We start from the raw sequence: 13,911 nt of genomic DNA, 5'->3' as shown, positions 1-13,911 counted from the left end.
CCCCCCCCGGCCTAGGGGTTGGAAGTGACGACCACCGCTGCTGGACGAGGCAGCCGGAGAAGAGGCACCCGTCGGGTGCCGGAGGCGGCGGGGCAGACGCAGGGCTCGCCACGCAGCTGCTGCGGGTGGGCCGAGGCCAGGCCTGCCCCCGGCAGACACGGGGCGGATGCGGCGCTGCTCGGGGTGGCTCCGGGGGTGCCCCCAAGTGCGTGTGGGTGAACCGCAGGCTGGAGACAGCGGGGCGAGAGGGGGCAATGCGTGGTACTAATCAGCAGGGGTGCCCGGGCTGCGGCATCGAGCCAGGAGACAGGCGGCCTCCCGCCGCGTACGGCGTCCCTCGAGTTCGGTACGGTCAGGAAGAAGTAGGGTCTGCAGCCGGGATATGCTCGGAGCTACGAACAATATTTTGAACAGACTGGAGGGGGAACTAGTCCTCTTTGTATGAAAGCAGAGCTCTTGTCCTCATTAGGATGCCAGCCCCAGGGCTGATGCATCACACTCGTAAAACCGAGCTTTACTGTAGCTTGCTGCAGGCTCGGCTTCACCCTAACGCAGCACGGAGGGATGACACGCTCTGGGACAAGAAATGCAAGGACAGCACATGATTAAGATTGCAGTGGTGAAAAAATCTCGCATGTAGACCCCATGAATTTTCAGGCACAATCTTGCGGTCCAAACATTTTAAAGAAAGGTGCAGCGCTTTTTTTTAATTGTTATTTTTTAATTTGTTTTTGACTTTATGGATGTTGCTGTGGCTTGCTCACAGCACTAGCTTTTAAATTGCGGGCTCTTCGGATTCCCAAAATGACTTCTAACTGATATATGTCACCCTGAATTGCTAGCACGGAGTGTTCAGTGAAGTCAGTCTCACAGGTTCAACACCTGTGAGTCAACCAAAAATCATGACAAGGACTATAATAATTTTTACATCTTTTTTTTTTTTTTTTTCCTCCATGTGTTGGTTTAGTTTTCCATTTTTAAGTCTCGAGCTTTCAGATTTTCCAGTCTAAGTCTGGAATGTTAGTTTCTGAAAAATCTTTGTTCAAATTAAACAAAAGCTGAGAATCCCACAATCATAAAAGTGGATGATTAATTTTTATTTTTATTTTTTCCCCAAGATGGATGATGAAAATGCAGTTTGTGGCTGGATTTAGCCGAGCACTAAACCTAGCAGAAATGTGATCTGTGGTTCCATTTTAGCTGTCTGGGCATTTCCCTGGCACTGGTATTACCACCAGGGACAGAAAATGGTTCAAGCACAAGATGGGTGGGTAGAGTGGGAATGCAACCAAGCAGCTGCACCCATCGCATTAGAAGTAATTTTATTTTAATCTGATCTCCTCAGTATTGTCCTAATTATAATTTATGTAACCACATTCTAGATAAACAATATCTAAGCGAGAAAGAAAATGGTTCACAGGAATATGGGGTGGGGGTTGTTTATTGTTAAATCCTAGAACAGTCTGGAACTTAGTCCTCACGGAAAACTGCGGGGCTCTGAGATTTGAGAGTCTCACTAAATTTCATCACCTTAAGAAACAGAATCTCATTACAATAGGAAGGACAGTGTTGTGTGGTTGCATGAATTCCTATTTCTTAGTTACCTCTCATGTCTTAGAAAAGTGTTCCCGTGGGGGAATGACCCTGTCACATGTAATTCAAAAGCTCCATTTACTCACATTTTCTATTCAAGAGCTTTTTCTTGTATTCCTCATAAAATTCCTCCGGACTTTTCCTTTGGATATAAGCTTAGGATTTTTCTTTGTCCGAAGCACATGATGGGAATGAGAAGAGAGACTTTCAGACGTGGGTCTACCAGTCATTTGAAGTAAAGCAAAACAAAACCTCTGCTGACTTTGCTATCACTAAAATAAATCTGGGTATCAAAGTGACTGCTGGAGGAAATAATGGCTTGAGGGATGCTAAAATGTCTATTGCTGGTTTTCAGTAGTTGTAAGAAACTTCTCTGTCAGAGGAGGGGTTAAAAAAATGAAAACTGCAGAAATAAAGGAAAGGTTTAGTAGATAAAGCATACAATTTCCAGAATAGCTAGCAGTTACTTAAGAGGGTCTGTATGCAAAAGGTGGTGGGGATGACAAGCTACTGGGGTATCTCCCGGAAACCTCCTCTTCCTCAGTGCTAACCTCAGCAGGTCCCAGTATGCTGCTAAGCCCTTCGCACGGCTGGAAATGCCTGGAAACAGCGTTCCTCTGACACATAACTTCAGATCACCCAGACCCGAGCTCACTTTACAACACCATGGCAGTTTGCCACGGTATTGCTCAAACGGGCTCGTTTCCACAATGGGCTGAAGATCAGCCAAAGACACTGGAAGGCAGCGCCGCTGCTACGGGGCTGCGAAGGGCGGCGGGGCCGGACGCTGCCGGCCAGCATCGCCTCCACGTCTGACGGGGGGCACGCTGCGGGCAACGGGGAAGGGCACAGCACGTGGGGGACCCTGCTCTCACAGCGGGGACAGAGGGCAGGAGGGACAGCTCCCGCGAGAGGTGGCACTTGGCAGGAGATGTGTGCGAGGAGCTAAGCCACAGGGGTGCAGACAGGGCTATGGCGCTCTGGTAGAGCTCAGAAGCCGAGGGAGGGGAGGCAAGTGTCAGCACACGACTGTAAAGCACGTCCAAAGAAAGTCTGGCTAGATAGCTCAACTTCAGGGGGGAAAAAAATAGGCTTATAGCAAAACCAGTCTGTCCTGGTCCCAGGGTTGCCAAGGGGATGAGGGATTAACTGTGTTTATTTATCAGGTTATCTTTAGGGGCTCGAAGTAGCCAGTTCCTCTGAGAAAGTCTATGGGAATGTAAAAACACAGCACAGGAATTGCTGTGTTTAATCTCCTTGATAAACTGTGGCTTTTATTCTGCTTAAATCCTACTGAAAAAAAAGGATTGCACCTTTTTATTATTATTTTATTTTATTTTATTATTAGTCGTTGTTGGTGTTGCTTTTTCCCCAGAGTTGGAGCCACTAGCTCTCCAGGAACTGAAATACCAAAATAATATCATTACTTTCTGTGACACAAAGGAGGAAAAAAAACTGCAGGAGCAAAAGCTCCTTAAATTAGCATAAGAAAGAAGCTGGCAGTTACTTGAAAAGAGTTCCAGTAGGAAATACTCAGGAAAAGTTCAGTGCTGCTTGCTGCACAGAACAAAATACATTAATAAAATCCCCAAATTCAATGTGCCTGCCTTAATTTCTTTTTCATCGGCAGGCAGGGTTTATGCAAGTCAAACCTTTTGTTTTCAGACCGGTTGTTACATAATTGGTGTTTTGTAGCTGAGGACTGTAGTTTGGTGCACTGTCAGTTAACAAACGGTAAATGCAGAGGTACGTTAAACGTGGGAAAGATTGAAAGCCCAGTGCAAATTCTTCTTTCTACTTTACTGAAGTTATTATTTCTCAGACTCTAGATCAGGGTTGGTAACAAGAATTGTAACAGAAACAGCTGCGGGGTGGACATTTGAAAGCTGTAAACCTGCTTTTCAAAATGCTTTGTTAGAAGTTAATTGTACCTCTTCAGGTTGCAGCCCCCAGACAGGATCTGTCCAGCTGCAGCTTTGCACCCACAGTCTGTCTCAGTGGGAATGCCCAGCCTGGAGGGGTTCCTCTGGGCACCTCAACCCCACGCCAGGCACTTGCTTTTTTCTCTCTTTTTTCTCACCTAGAGCATTGCTTGTTGACAGTCTGCAAGGCAGGGGAAGTTGGGGATCAGCTGCTAGTGTTTATGGAAATTTTAGCTGCCTCGCTTGCTTTTCAGAAGAACAACATTAAGTGTGACTGAGCCTGTACTAGCTGCAGTTCCCATATCTATAAAGCGGGAGGCGAGCTTAACATTTCGTAGTTTTTCAGCGTGGGGCGAGGAGTTGCTTGCCTCTCAATTACCACTGACAGCATTTAAGCCACAACGATGGCGATATCTCCGAGTGGCTGCCTTGCTCAGCAGGGAGAAGAGAGTAAGTCAGGGAAGGCAGCTTCTTGTCTGCCTCCACGGCGGTGGAAGTGGCATCACAGCTCCTCTGGGAGCTGAAGTACTGCAGGCTGAAACCGAGTGCGAGAAGATAACTGCAGTCTGGAAACTCATCTGTTTCCTTTAAGCCCCCCGATGGAAGATGCAGTGCCCACTTCAGGCTGCCGAGCCAGCCCCCTGTAAGCACGAACGCCACAGGTTTCGTTTTGAAAGGGAAGAAAATCGAGTACGAGGACTGTTAATCGAAGGGTATTTTTTGTTTGAAAACAGGACATATGGAAGAAGTATAAGCAGCGGCAAATCCTTGGATAGGCTACCTGCAAAAACTTTCCATGAATCACTACTAGCTCGTCGAACGCTTAACCTGAAAGTATGAGCCTTTAAAAATAGATGTGCTCTATGTGGGTTTGTCCAGCTCAAAGCCTGGGAAAGAAGCAGTGGATGACAAAAATCGGTAGTTAGTCTCCTCTCAAATAAAATGAATCTCCCTGGCTTTATCTGAAATGCTAGACACTCATTTCATATGCTGTAATTTGCAAACAAAAGAAGTTCATTTTGTGATAGGGTTTCAGGCTTGAATCTTAACTCCGTTTACTTATTTGTCAGTATTTAATTTTCAGAATAATTTGTTAATTTCTTTGTTCTCCCATAAGTAAAATGCTTGCTTTACATAAAAGGAAAAAAAAAGTTTCAGAAGTCTGGACTACTTAGAGGCTTTCGGTATTTCCAACTGTCTCCTGAAAGCATCTTTAAATTAAACTTCAAAAACAAACAGAGAACTACATTAATTCATATGCTTCAAGAAAATGGACTGAGAATTCCTTGCAGGAGAAATATTGAGTCACATTTTGCAAACATGCATCGCAGGTTTTTTATTTCAATTCACTGCAGAGGCTCCTTTTCTCTGGAATGAATATGCCAGTTTCACATTTGATGCCTGCCTCTTTTCTCAGAGCTACCCTACGTGCAGTTTTTGGCCAGGGATTATTAGCACCAAGCAGCACTAGGAGTTGTTACTGCAGTACTGCTAACAAACACTTCTTTTTCTTATTGAAACGAGTGTAAATGTATGTGCTACATACATTTACATGTATGGGCACTACATAGTCACTTCGGACCCCAGTGGTTTAATGTTTTGAAACTTTCTGTGCTATATTTTACCTCCATGCTGGACATGCCTTTTAATAAAACAACGCTTTTAAGGACGTTCGTGACGCGTCACCTCCGTTTCATACCCAGTGCTCTCTTTGAAGCGCATTAATTCGAAGCCTTTACCATTTCAATGAGGGGGAACTTAGGAAGAGGTGTCGGTCCAGCCTGGCACCCTCTCGCAGGAGCGAGGAGCCGCTGGTGGAGCCGCAGGTGCCGGCAGGGAGGTGAGGCGCTGCCGCTGCCCTCAGAGCCGCCCCGGGAACCAACCTGGCCTTCGGTGGCTGGCGCAGGACGCCGAGATGCTGGCGTTCAGGAGGGCCACGCTTGCAAAGGGGCGTGCAGCGGCGTGAGGGTGAGGAAGAGGATGGGGAGGAAGGGCAGGGAGCGCCACCTGTGCAGGTGGTGGGCGGCAGTGCCTTGCAGGACCGTCTTCTGCCCCTCAGCCTGCAGAGCTTGGGCCGCCCTGGCTCCTATTTTAACAGTGCTTTTGAGATACATCACAGTCAGAAATGTTCTCTGTGCTCATCTTTCTAAAGATGACAGTCAGCCATATAATATATGTTTCTTTTTTCCATCTTCATTTCAGAGGTTTTGTGAGAGATTTAGCCAATTAGATGTGTTTTTAATAAACAAATCTAGAGGCTCATATTTCTTTTCTTTTGTCCATAAAGTTGGAACGCTGTCCTACAGACAATTGGAAACAGCATAGTCCTAATAGATTAAATCTGGTTGCACAAGTTTTAAAAACACAATTTGGCTCTCGTTATCAGCAGAAACAAATTAGTATGCAGAAAACAAAGAAAATGCATACATGCAGGGATGGAGCTTAACTCTAATTAGCATAGAGGATCCTCTCAAATGCTTTTTTTTTTCCTTTTTTTTTTTTTTTTAAATAAGCTTATTATACTTGTACCGAGTTTCTAAAAAGATTTTGGATTACTAAGTGAGCTTTTAAAAAGTGTGTGGTATATTTATTTAAAAATGCGGCATTCTAATCTGGAATAACACACGTGTAAAAGAGAACAGCGTTGTCAGAAGAGACGCCGCTTAGCCTGGCTCCCACAGGTTTGGACTCACTATGCTGAATTCAGCAGTCCACAGAAGCATGGTCTGAAGCCCACTGCTGATTCCACCGTATGCAGAACCACAGTGAACAAGGTTTTAGGTCCAAAGTCTGATGATACTGATGTGCAGGACTGACAGTGGCCCATTGATCTACACAGGCTAGGAAATACTTCTGTAGTCTGCATGTTTAGCCAAGTTTAGTGTTCAGATCTGAGCAGAGATAGCGGGGAACTGAGCCGAACCCAACCTGGCTCAAGTACTTTTTCCCCTAAAACTGGAATGGAACTGAACCATTCTTTTGAAGTTTTGTTGAACTTGGACCAAACCTGGAAGAACTGTGGACAGAGCTGAACCCAAGCAGAACTGAAATGAAAAGTGTAAGAGCTTGTCTCCTCGGACTTGAGGTATTTACCTGTGTGCATCCTTGTTCTGTAGCAGCAGTGTAAGCACACTGCATAATCAACACCTGGCTTGTATCCCTTGATCAACCTGAACCACTGATAGCGCATTTATAGTTTCCACCACTTACAAACCAGTGGAAGGAAAAGGAAACACCAGATTTTCCCTTTAATGAGACTTGGACCTCTGCTCTTATCCTCTTCCTTCCGAGGCTTATCTGTTTCCTTTCACCACTTTCCTTCTTTGCATGTTTAGACTGCAAGCAAAGACGTGACTAATGCTGGCTGTACTAAAGACAATGAGGCTGCCCCTATTTATGTGAGTGGGAACCGGAGTTGCTCCATGCATATCCCTATGTTTTGCTAACTTTCTAAGATATTCTTGGACAGTATAAAATAAATAATCGTAGCTGCCTCATCTGGCAAAAAGACGGAGTAAATGCAAGTGATGTAACTGCTTGCATTCATTTTCTGGTTTAAAACGTAGGTGCGGTATCTGCAATTAAGTGCAGCTGCCAGGTGACATCTCAAGTCTCCAAGTTTGGTCACTGCAAGTCTAGAGATAACACAGTTCCTTAGATGGTGACTGGAATTGGGAAAAGAAAGCCAAACCTTGGCAGTCAGAGAGGCAATAAGTTAAGAAAGCAAACTATCTGTAGTGATGCAGCTCTGCGCTGAGGGATGATCTTACAGATTGACTGCGGTGTTCTCTGCTCCCTGGTGTCAGCTCGGATCATTTACAAATGTATTTTCTCGCAGCCACTATTACAAACCACCCATGACATGAAAATTTAAACGCTGCACTTTGGCTACAACAGCAAGGTTAGTTACTGCCGACGGCGTGCTGCCTGCTCCCGGCATGCTTTCAGGACACAGCACACAGACGGATCTAAAGCTGGTCTTCCTAGAAGATTAACGTGTGCCCGAGACAAAAGCATTTACCTTGGTTAACGGATGTATTGGAGTAAGATATAATCCATCAGCTATTGAATAAGATGTAATACATCCATTATTGGATAAGATGCAATCCATTAATTACTTAATGAGATATAACCTAGCAAATATTCAATGATATAATCCATCAATTTTCGAATAAAATACAATCTATCAACTATTTAAAAGCCACCCGAAGCCCTCGCACGAAGTTTATTACCTGGAAGCAGCCCTAGGTAGAGGCGCTGGCCAAGAAACCCAAGGCACCGCTCTGACACCGCCACGCCAGCAGTCCCCGGCCCCAAAACCGCCACACACACACACACACGGCCACAAAACGAGCACGCACACACCTCCACACGGTGCCAAAGGCAGCCTGCCTCCGCCCCGCTGCCACCTTACTCCCCACGGATCCCCCGCTGCGCTGCCAACGCCCCGGCGGCCGCCGGCCGGGCTCCCGCGGGAGGAGCCGGGGCCCTGAGCCCCCGTCTCCCGTCCCGTCCCGTCCCGTCCCGTCCCGTCCCGCCGGAGCAGGCGGCGCTGCCGCCCGAGGCGCGGTGCCTGCGGTGCCTCCGACCCCCTCCAGCCGCCGGCCGCCCCCGGGGCCGGGCTCCCCGCCGCGCCTCCCGCCCTCCCGCCGCGCTGCCCACAACCGACATGGCGGCGGCGGCGCCCCCCCGCCCTTCCCCGGCCGGCCCGCGGCGAGGGAGGCGGCGGCGGCGGCTTCCGGCGGAGCCCTCACCAAAGATGGTGGCGGCCGAGCGGGCCCGGCGGGGGCGCCGCCGGTAGCTCCCCGCTTCCCTCCCGTAAGTACGGGGCGGGGGCAGGGGGCAGCAGGCTCCCTCCCGCCCGGCGCCCGCCGCCCCGGGGGCCTCGCTCCTTCTGCTCCGCCGCGGGGCCGGGCCGGGCCGTGGCCCTGCCCTGGCGGGCGGCGAATGGCAGCCGGCGGGGAGGCACCGGCAGCACGGCGCTGCTGGGGCCGGGGGGGGCCGCCGGGGGTCGGGCGGGGAGGGGGGGGCAGCCTGCGGGCTGGGTTGCCCCCTGCACGGGCACCCCGTGCAGCGGCAGGTCCCGGAATACCCCGGGGTGTGCGTGTGGGTGCGGGGGAAAGGCGAGGGCTGTGCTCGTTCCGCATACCTTACAGGTGTGCTTGTTAAAATTTGGCCCTACGAAAAACCCTAGGGCTCCACGGTCCATAGAAGTGTCCAGGGAAGGTTTGAGCAATGTCATCTTCTGGTTAAACCGGGCTCTCATCTGTTCGTGTTCCCTCCAGCACCGCTATCTCTAGAGGAAATTTACCCGAGAGCTTACTTTGGACCTCTAGATACAGCCTGTGATTGATGTTAGTTGGAGCCCTTTCCCTTTCGCATTAAACTCTGGCCCTACGCTTACGTGCACCAAAATCCCGATAACGTTTCCCTATCTGGCTCTCCAGTTCCTGAATCAGACACTTCCTCCTCATGGTAAACACACATAAAGAAACACTTAATCTTTAAAAAGACCCTAAATATCAAAAAAGCCGCATCCTGGAAGGTTTGCTGGGCCAGTGGCCTTGGCGTGAAGCAGCCCCACAGGCTTTAAAACCTGGGCTGGGCTCGCTCTGAAGCCCGTGGGCCAAATGCCTTTTTCAGCAGAAATTTCCATTTCACTTTCAAAACTCAGTAGGCATTTCCCGGCGCGTGAAGGTGCGAACTGAGACGGTGTGAAAAGGCTTATGTTTGAGAAGGGTTGGCCACTTTGGCCACGAGGAAGGGGAGCTGGTCTTGTGTTACGTAGTGGCCAGAGACCTCGTTTTTCCTCGCTCAGTGCGTGGGTGAGGCTCTTGGGCTGGGACTTTGGATGACCCATGCCGAGGGTGAAGCAGAAGGGTTACATAGCGTTGGAAAGAGTTTTCTGCCTGGGTTTAGGTAATGCCGTCTGAGCTGTGGCTGGGTGCCTGGCTTGAACTCTGCAAACACTTTGGTGAGCTTGCAGGCAGACAGGGAATTCTGGAAGGGAGAAATTGCAGGGATCTGCTTTGTGATTTATTTATTTTTTGGTTATTTTGCTGTAGTCTGGTGAGTGCTTCCAGAAGTAGCTCATGTTAGAGACCAGAATCTTGAGTTTCACCCATCCAAAATGAGCATCCTAACATCAGACGAGATACCCAGTTCTCTTTTTTTACCTTGCTTTCACTGTCGTCTCACTCCGTGTCAGAGTTTGATGTTTGAGCTATGCCTAGCAAGCTAGGCCTTTTAAAGGACATGTGCCAGGAGAGCTGCTGTTCAATTCCGAGATGACCCCAGACAGAAGGTGAGCACCTCAAAATTCAGATCAGCACAGAGACACGTACTGGGTAACCTCCTGGGAAGCTGCCATCCAGCACTGCTTTCAGCACTCAGGGAAAGCATTTTCAGAAAGTGCCTTTATCAGGGGGAGCCACAGATGGGGTTTTCGAGTCTCTTTCTTTTGGCCATAGGCTCCTGCATTCTGTCCAGAATGCCATTTATTTGCCTATATGTTCTGTTGATTACCTGCCCTAAATTTCAACAGTCAGGCCGTGTAGGCTTGTCTTTCATTTTCTTTTTCATTTATATATTTCATATATATTTTCATTTATATAAAATGAAATACTAATGTTTAATATAATAAGATCTAATTATACAAAAATAACTTTTGTCATCAGAGGCAACTATTACCTTTCTGCACAGTCATACGTACTGTTCTAAATTATGGAACCCATTACAAAAGTTAGCAAAAATAATTTAGGTCATGTAGTAGGCCAGGCATAACTACCTGCAAACAATGAAATGAAGTTACAAGAGCTCTCAAATTATTAGTATGCTTTTAACTAAGAGAACTATTAATGGTACTTGATTACAAGGTGTTTTTTTTTTTAATTCTAGTACATATTATTTTTTTTTGTCTTGGGAGTCAGTAAGCATCTCTGACAATATAAAGACTTTAGGTCTCTTACAAAAGCTTTGATAACCCTGATCTCTCCCTGTGTCCTTAAGCTGAATGAAGTGCAGTTCCTGCAAGGTCAGGCTGTTAGTACAGCAGCTTCTAGCTGAATCACCAGAAATTCTCTTAGTAATCACATTCAACACCTGCTACATTTTTTTTGACTTCTTGATTTAGTCATGAGAAAGTATTTAATTGTATTACTAAGTAATTTTCCTTTTCAAGTGCCATTAATGGTCCTGGGGATATGTTTGTCATTAAGAACTAGACTAGACATCTTGATTCAGTTCCTAGCTCTGGCACTGAGTCCTGATGTGATCTTGGATGAGCTGCTTGGTCTCTCTGGACCTTGATTCGTCTTCTGCAGAGTGGCTATAAAATGCATCTTTTCCAGCTTTTGTCTAGTCAGAGTGTTAGTCAAGTGAAATGGAAGCTGGCAGACGGCACCCGACTGCTTCCTATAAACACATTAGAAGGGCAAATACCAGCGAGGGAGAGGAGCTGTCTAAGCTAAGGAACAGTATTGGCAGCAAAAACGCCTATAAATAGAAGGTGAATAAATTTAAGATGGAAATTTGGGGACGATTTCTCATCATCAGATCTGTCGATTTCTAGAACAGCCTTCCAGGATGAGTGAGGGGAGAGGGCAACCTGGTGCATGAGGTACGTTTCCACCCTGGCTACAGTTAAAATGTATTGCGCAGGCCAGAGCTACCTGCTGGCTCTGCTGCCGGCTGGCTGCGCTGCGCCTCGCAGTCCTGCTGCTGCTTTTGCACTGCTGCAGGAAAAGAGCAGCCGCCACGTCTCAGACACTGGGGACAGGTCGTGTGACATCTCTCTAACTTTCTGGGGATACAGTCTTTTTTGGACTGGCAAACGTTCCAGCTGCTTTGGTGTGGACCTTGACCAGTTAGCGAGTGGGGTGTTTTGGCAAGGTTTTTATTCCAGCCAAGCACTGGTCTTCACAGTGCCAAAGCTTCTCTTCCTGTCTAATGTTTCCCAGAAATGGCTGCGTTTTAGCTTGTCAGACAGCGTAATCTGAGCAGAGAGAAGATGGTGGGGACCATGAGCAGTCTTCCCAGGTTGGTGATTCTGAGTCTGGCATTTTTTTTCTAAAGGTTATTGGGTATCGGACATCACTTCTGGATGTTGAGGGTTGAAGTATTTTAATCTCCATGCTTTCCCCTTTACTCATGCTCTAGGTTGCCAAATGGATGCCAGAGACAAGCAGCTTTTACGCTCCCTGCGCCTGGAGCTCTGTACAGAGGTGCTGGTGGATGGACTGGTTATTCAGTATCTCTACCAAGAAGGGATTCTCACAGACAGTCACGTTCAAGAGATAAAATCCCAAACCACAAGTCAAAGGAAAACCATGATGCTCCTTGATATTCTCCCTACTAGAGGACCCAAAGCTTTTGATGCATTCTTGGAGTCCTTACAGGAGTTCCCGTGGGTCAAAGACAAGTTGAAGGCGAAGCGTAAGGAAATGACAGTACAAGATCCTGCAGGTAAGGCCAGGATTGTTGTTGCTGGTGTTTCCAAGCTTATTCTCGAGCTGTGGTTTTGAAAGTATTGAACATACCGGTAATTTCAAGTCATGCATCGTATAGATACGGAGCGTGATAGCACCACGGCGCACAGCCTGAATTTCCTGGAACCAGCCAGATGCCAGGAAGCGTTGCAAAGTTTGGGGTGTAAGCAAGCCTGAGTTTCTGGATGTGGGGAGACAGCAGCTCTTCTACAGCTGCCTTTGGAGAGTTTGAGATGTAGGAGGACCCACGCTCCATTACTACAAAGGGAATGGGCTATAAAAAGTAATTTTCACTAGCTGAACAGCGGTCTCTTCACCATCCATACCTGATTAATGTGTGCTTTATATATGTTTTATGGTGTTTTGTTTCTGGACTGACAGAATTTTTATTTACTTAACTTCATTGTTATGATTTTAATGCTGTTTTAATTTATTTAGTAGCATATACTAATTTAGAATTATGTGGTTTATTGTGTTTATTGGAGTGCAAATGTCTAGTATTATTACCACCAAAATTACTAGCTCTTGCTTAGTATTACAAAAAGTTTAGGAGTTAACCTAGTGGATGTTTTAAAATCTTATTTAGTCGAATCCCTGTTTTTCTGAAATTTAAATGTAGTTCTAAAACGAGTTTCCTGGATTTGATTCCAAAGTGGGTTCTTTACCAATACGTGCATGCAATTATTGACCTGTTTTCAAGTCAAGAAGACTGCTTAAAATACGTTTTTCTTGCCCTATTTTCTTACAGCATGCATTAGTTGTTAAATAGCAGTAGGTAATGATAGTTAAATAGTGAAGGAGTTCTCATTTGGGAACATTATTTCTCGCTAACCTTCCTTCCTTCCCCTCCAAGCCTCCCCCCACCCCATTTGGATTTGGTCATATTATGATGCTCGTGATGTGTGATTTTTCCAGTGTCAGTGTGCTTTGCATGAGTCTCTAATCTTGGGAAGATGTGTGACTCAGGACTGTTGAACATCATGTGCACCTGCGTCTGAATTAGCTGCGCACTCAAGAATGTTTTGTCAAGATCTGCTGGACACATGTGGCATTATTTTACCTTAGGACATTTTTATGGAATATCACAACAGCTTATCGCTCTGTTGGGCCTCTGTGGAGATTGCCTTACGCTTGCTCCACAGCTGCAGGGATGGTAAATAATTTTCAGAACTTTTTGGAGACCAAATATTGTGTGCTGCCCATGGGTGAAAACACCGTGAGCTGTCAGCACAACACAAACTTCTGGTGTTGAAAGATGTTGCTGTTATGACAGATCCTGTCATGCTCTTTATTTGCCTTACAAATCAGCGTGTGTTTGTTAATTGCCAGTTAAGCTGTTGAATAATCCTTACAGTTCCACAAAAACACACACAGCCATCAAGTACAGTCAAGGTCCCTTATTTTGTTACTAGAAAAATTGTTTCTGCTTTTATTCTTTTGACTGTTTTGTGGATTGCTTGTTCCCGATATATTGTGATTAACGTGCTGTATTTACGCATGTCAGGTTCTCTGGTTTCGAGTGGGTTGACTGTACTTGATGTTGCCAAATCGTGTGTTTAAATTAGAGAAGATTTCCAGATTAGATCAAAGGTTACTGTTATTTTTACTGTGGCAATGCAGAGTGTAAGAACAGGATAAGGGGCAGATAGCCAAGTCTGTTTTAATATTTGGGCATATTCTTTAGAAGCCAGAGAAAGAGAGCACCATCTGGGTCCTAATAAATGATGAGTGTGCCCTGAAATGAATTGGAAACTATGGTGACATCATCACGGCTGATTACATGCAAGAAAATGTGGTTTGGGATAAAAAGCCTCGCTTTGCATTCTAAACAACAAACTTGTAAGCTTTTGTCTCACCAGAGTACTTGAGCATATGCTTGGCTTTAAGCATGGAAAAAGCCATTGGCTCTA

The 13,911-nt window shown here is 46.5% G+C and overlaps 1 protein-coding gene across 4 annotated transcripts in view; it reads left to right on the top strand.

Moving 5' to 3' along the window:
- Nucleotides 1-8,179: 8,179 nt before the first annotated feature.
- Nucleotides 8,180-13,911, top strand: part of CRADD (CARD and death domain containing adaptor protein) — a 75,925-nt gene continuing 70,193 nt past the window's right edge. Inside the window, exons 1-3 of one of the 4 annotated variants that reach the window (XM_083821592.1) lie at nucleotides 8,213-8,333; nucleotides 11,474-11,552; nucleotides 11,673-11,978. In XM_083821592.1, the coding sequence (XP_083677718.1) occupies nucleotides 11,681-11,978 (298 nt within the window). In that variant the 5' untranslated portion in view covers nucleotides 8,213-8,333; nucleotides 11,474-11,552; nucleotides 11,673-11,680. Of the gene's footprint in view, nucleotides 8,334-11,117; nucleotides 11,134-11,473; nucleotides 11,553-11,672; nucleotides 11,979-13,911 lie in introns of those variants that run through there. The other 3 variants (XM_083821591.1, XM_083821593.1, XM_083821590.1) reach the window with 3 other exon arrangements.

This window comes from Anser anser, assembly GCF_964211835.1.
Source record: "Anser anser genome assembly, chromosome: 1".
Classification (NCBI taxonomy): domain Eukaryota; kingdom Metazoa; phylum Chordata; class Aves; order Anseriformes; family Anatidae; genus Anser; species Anser anser.
The sequence above is the reverse complement of the archived record's forward strand: the minus strand, read 5'-3'. Positions and strand labels throughout refer to the sequence as shown.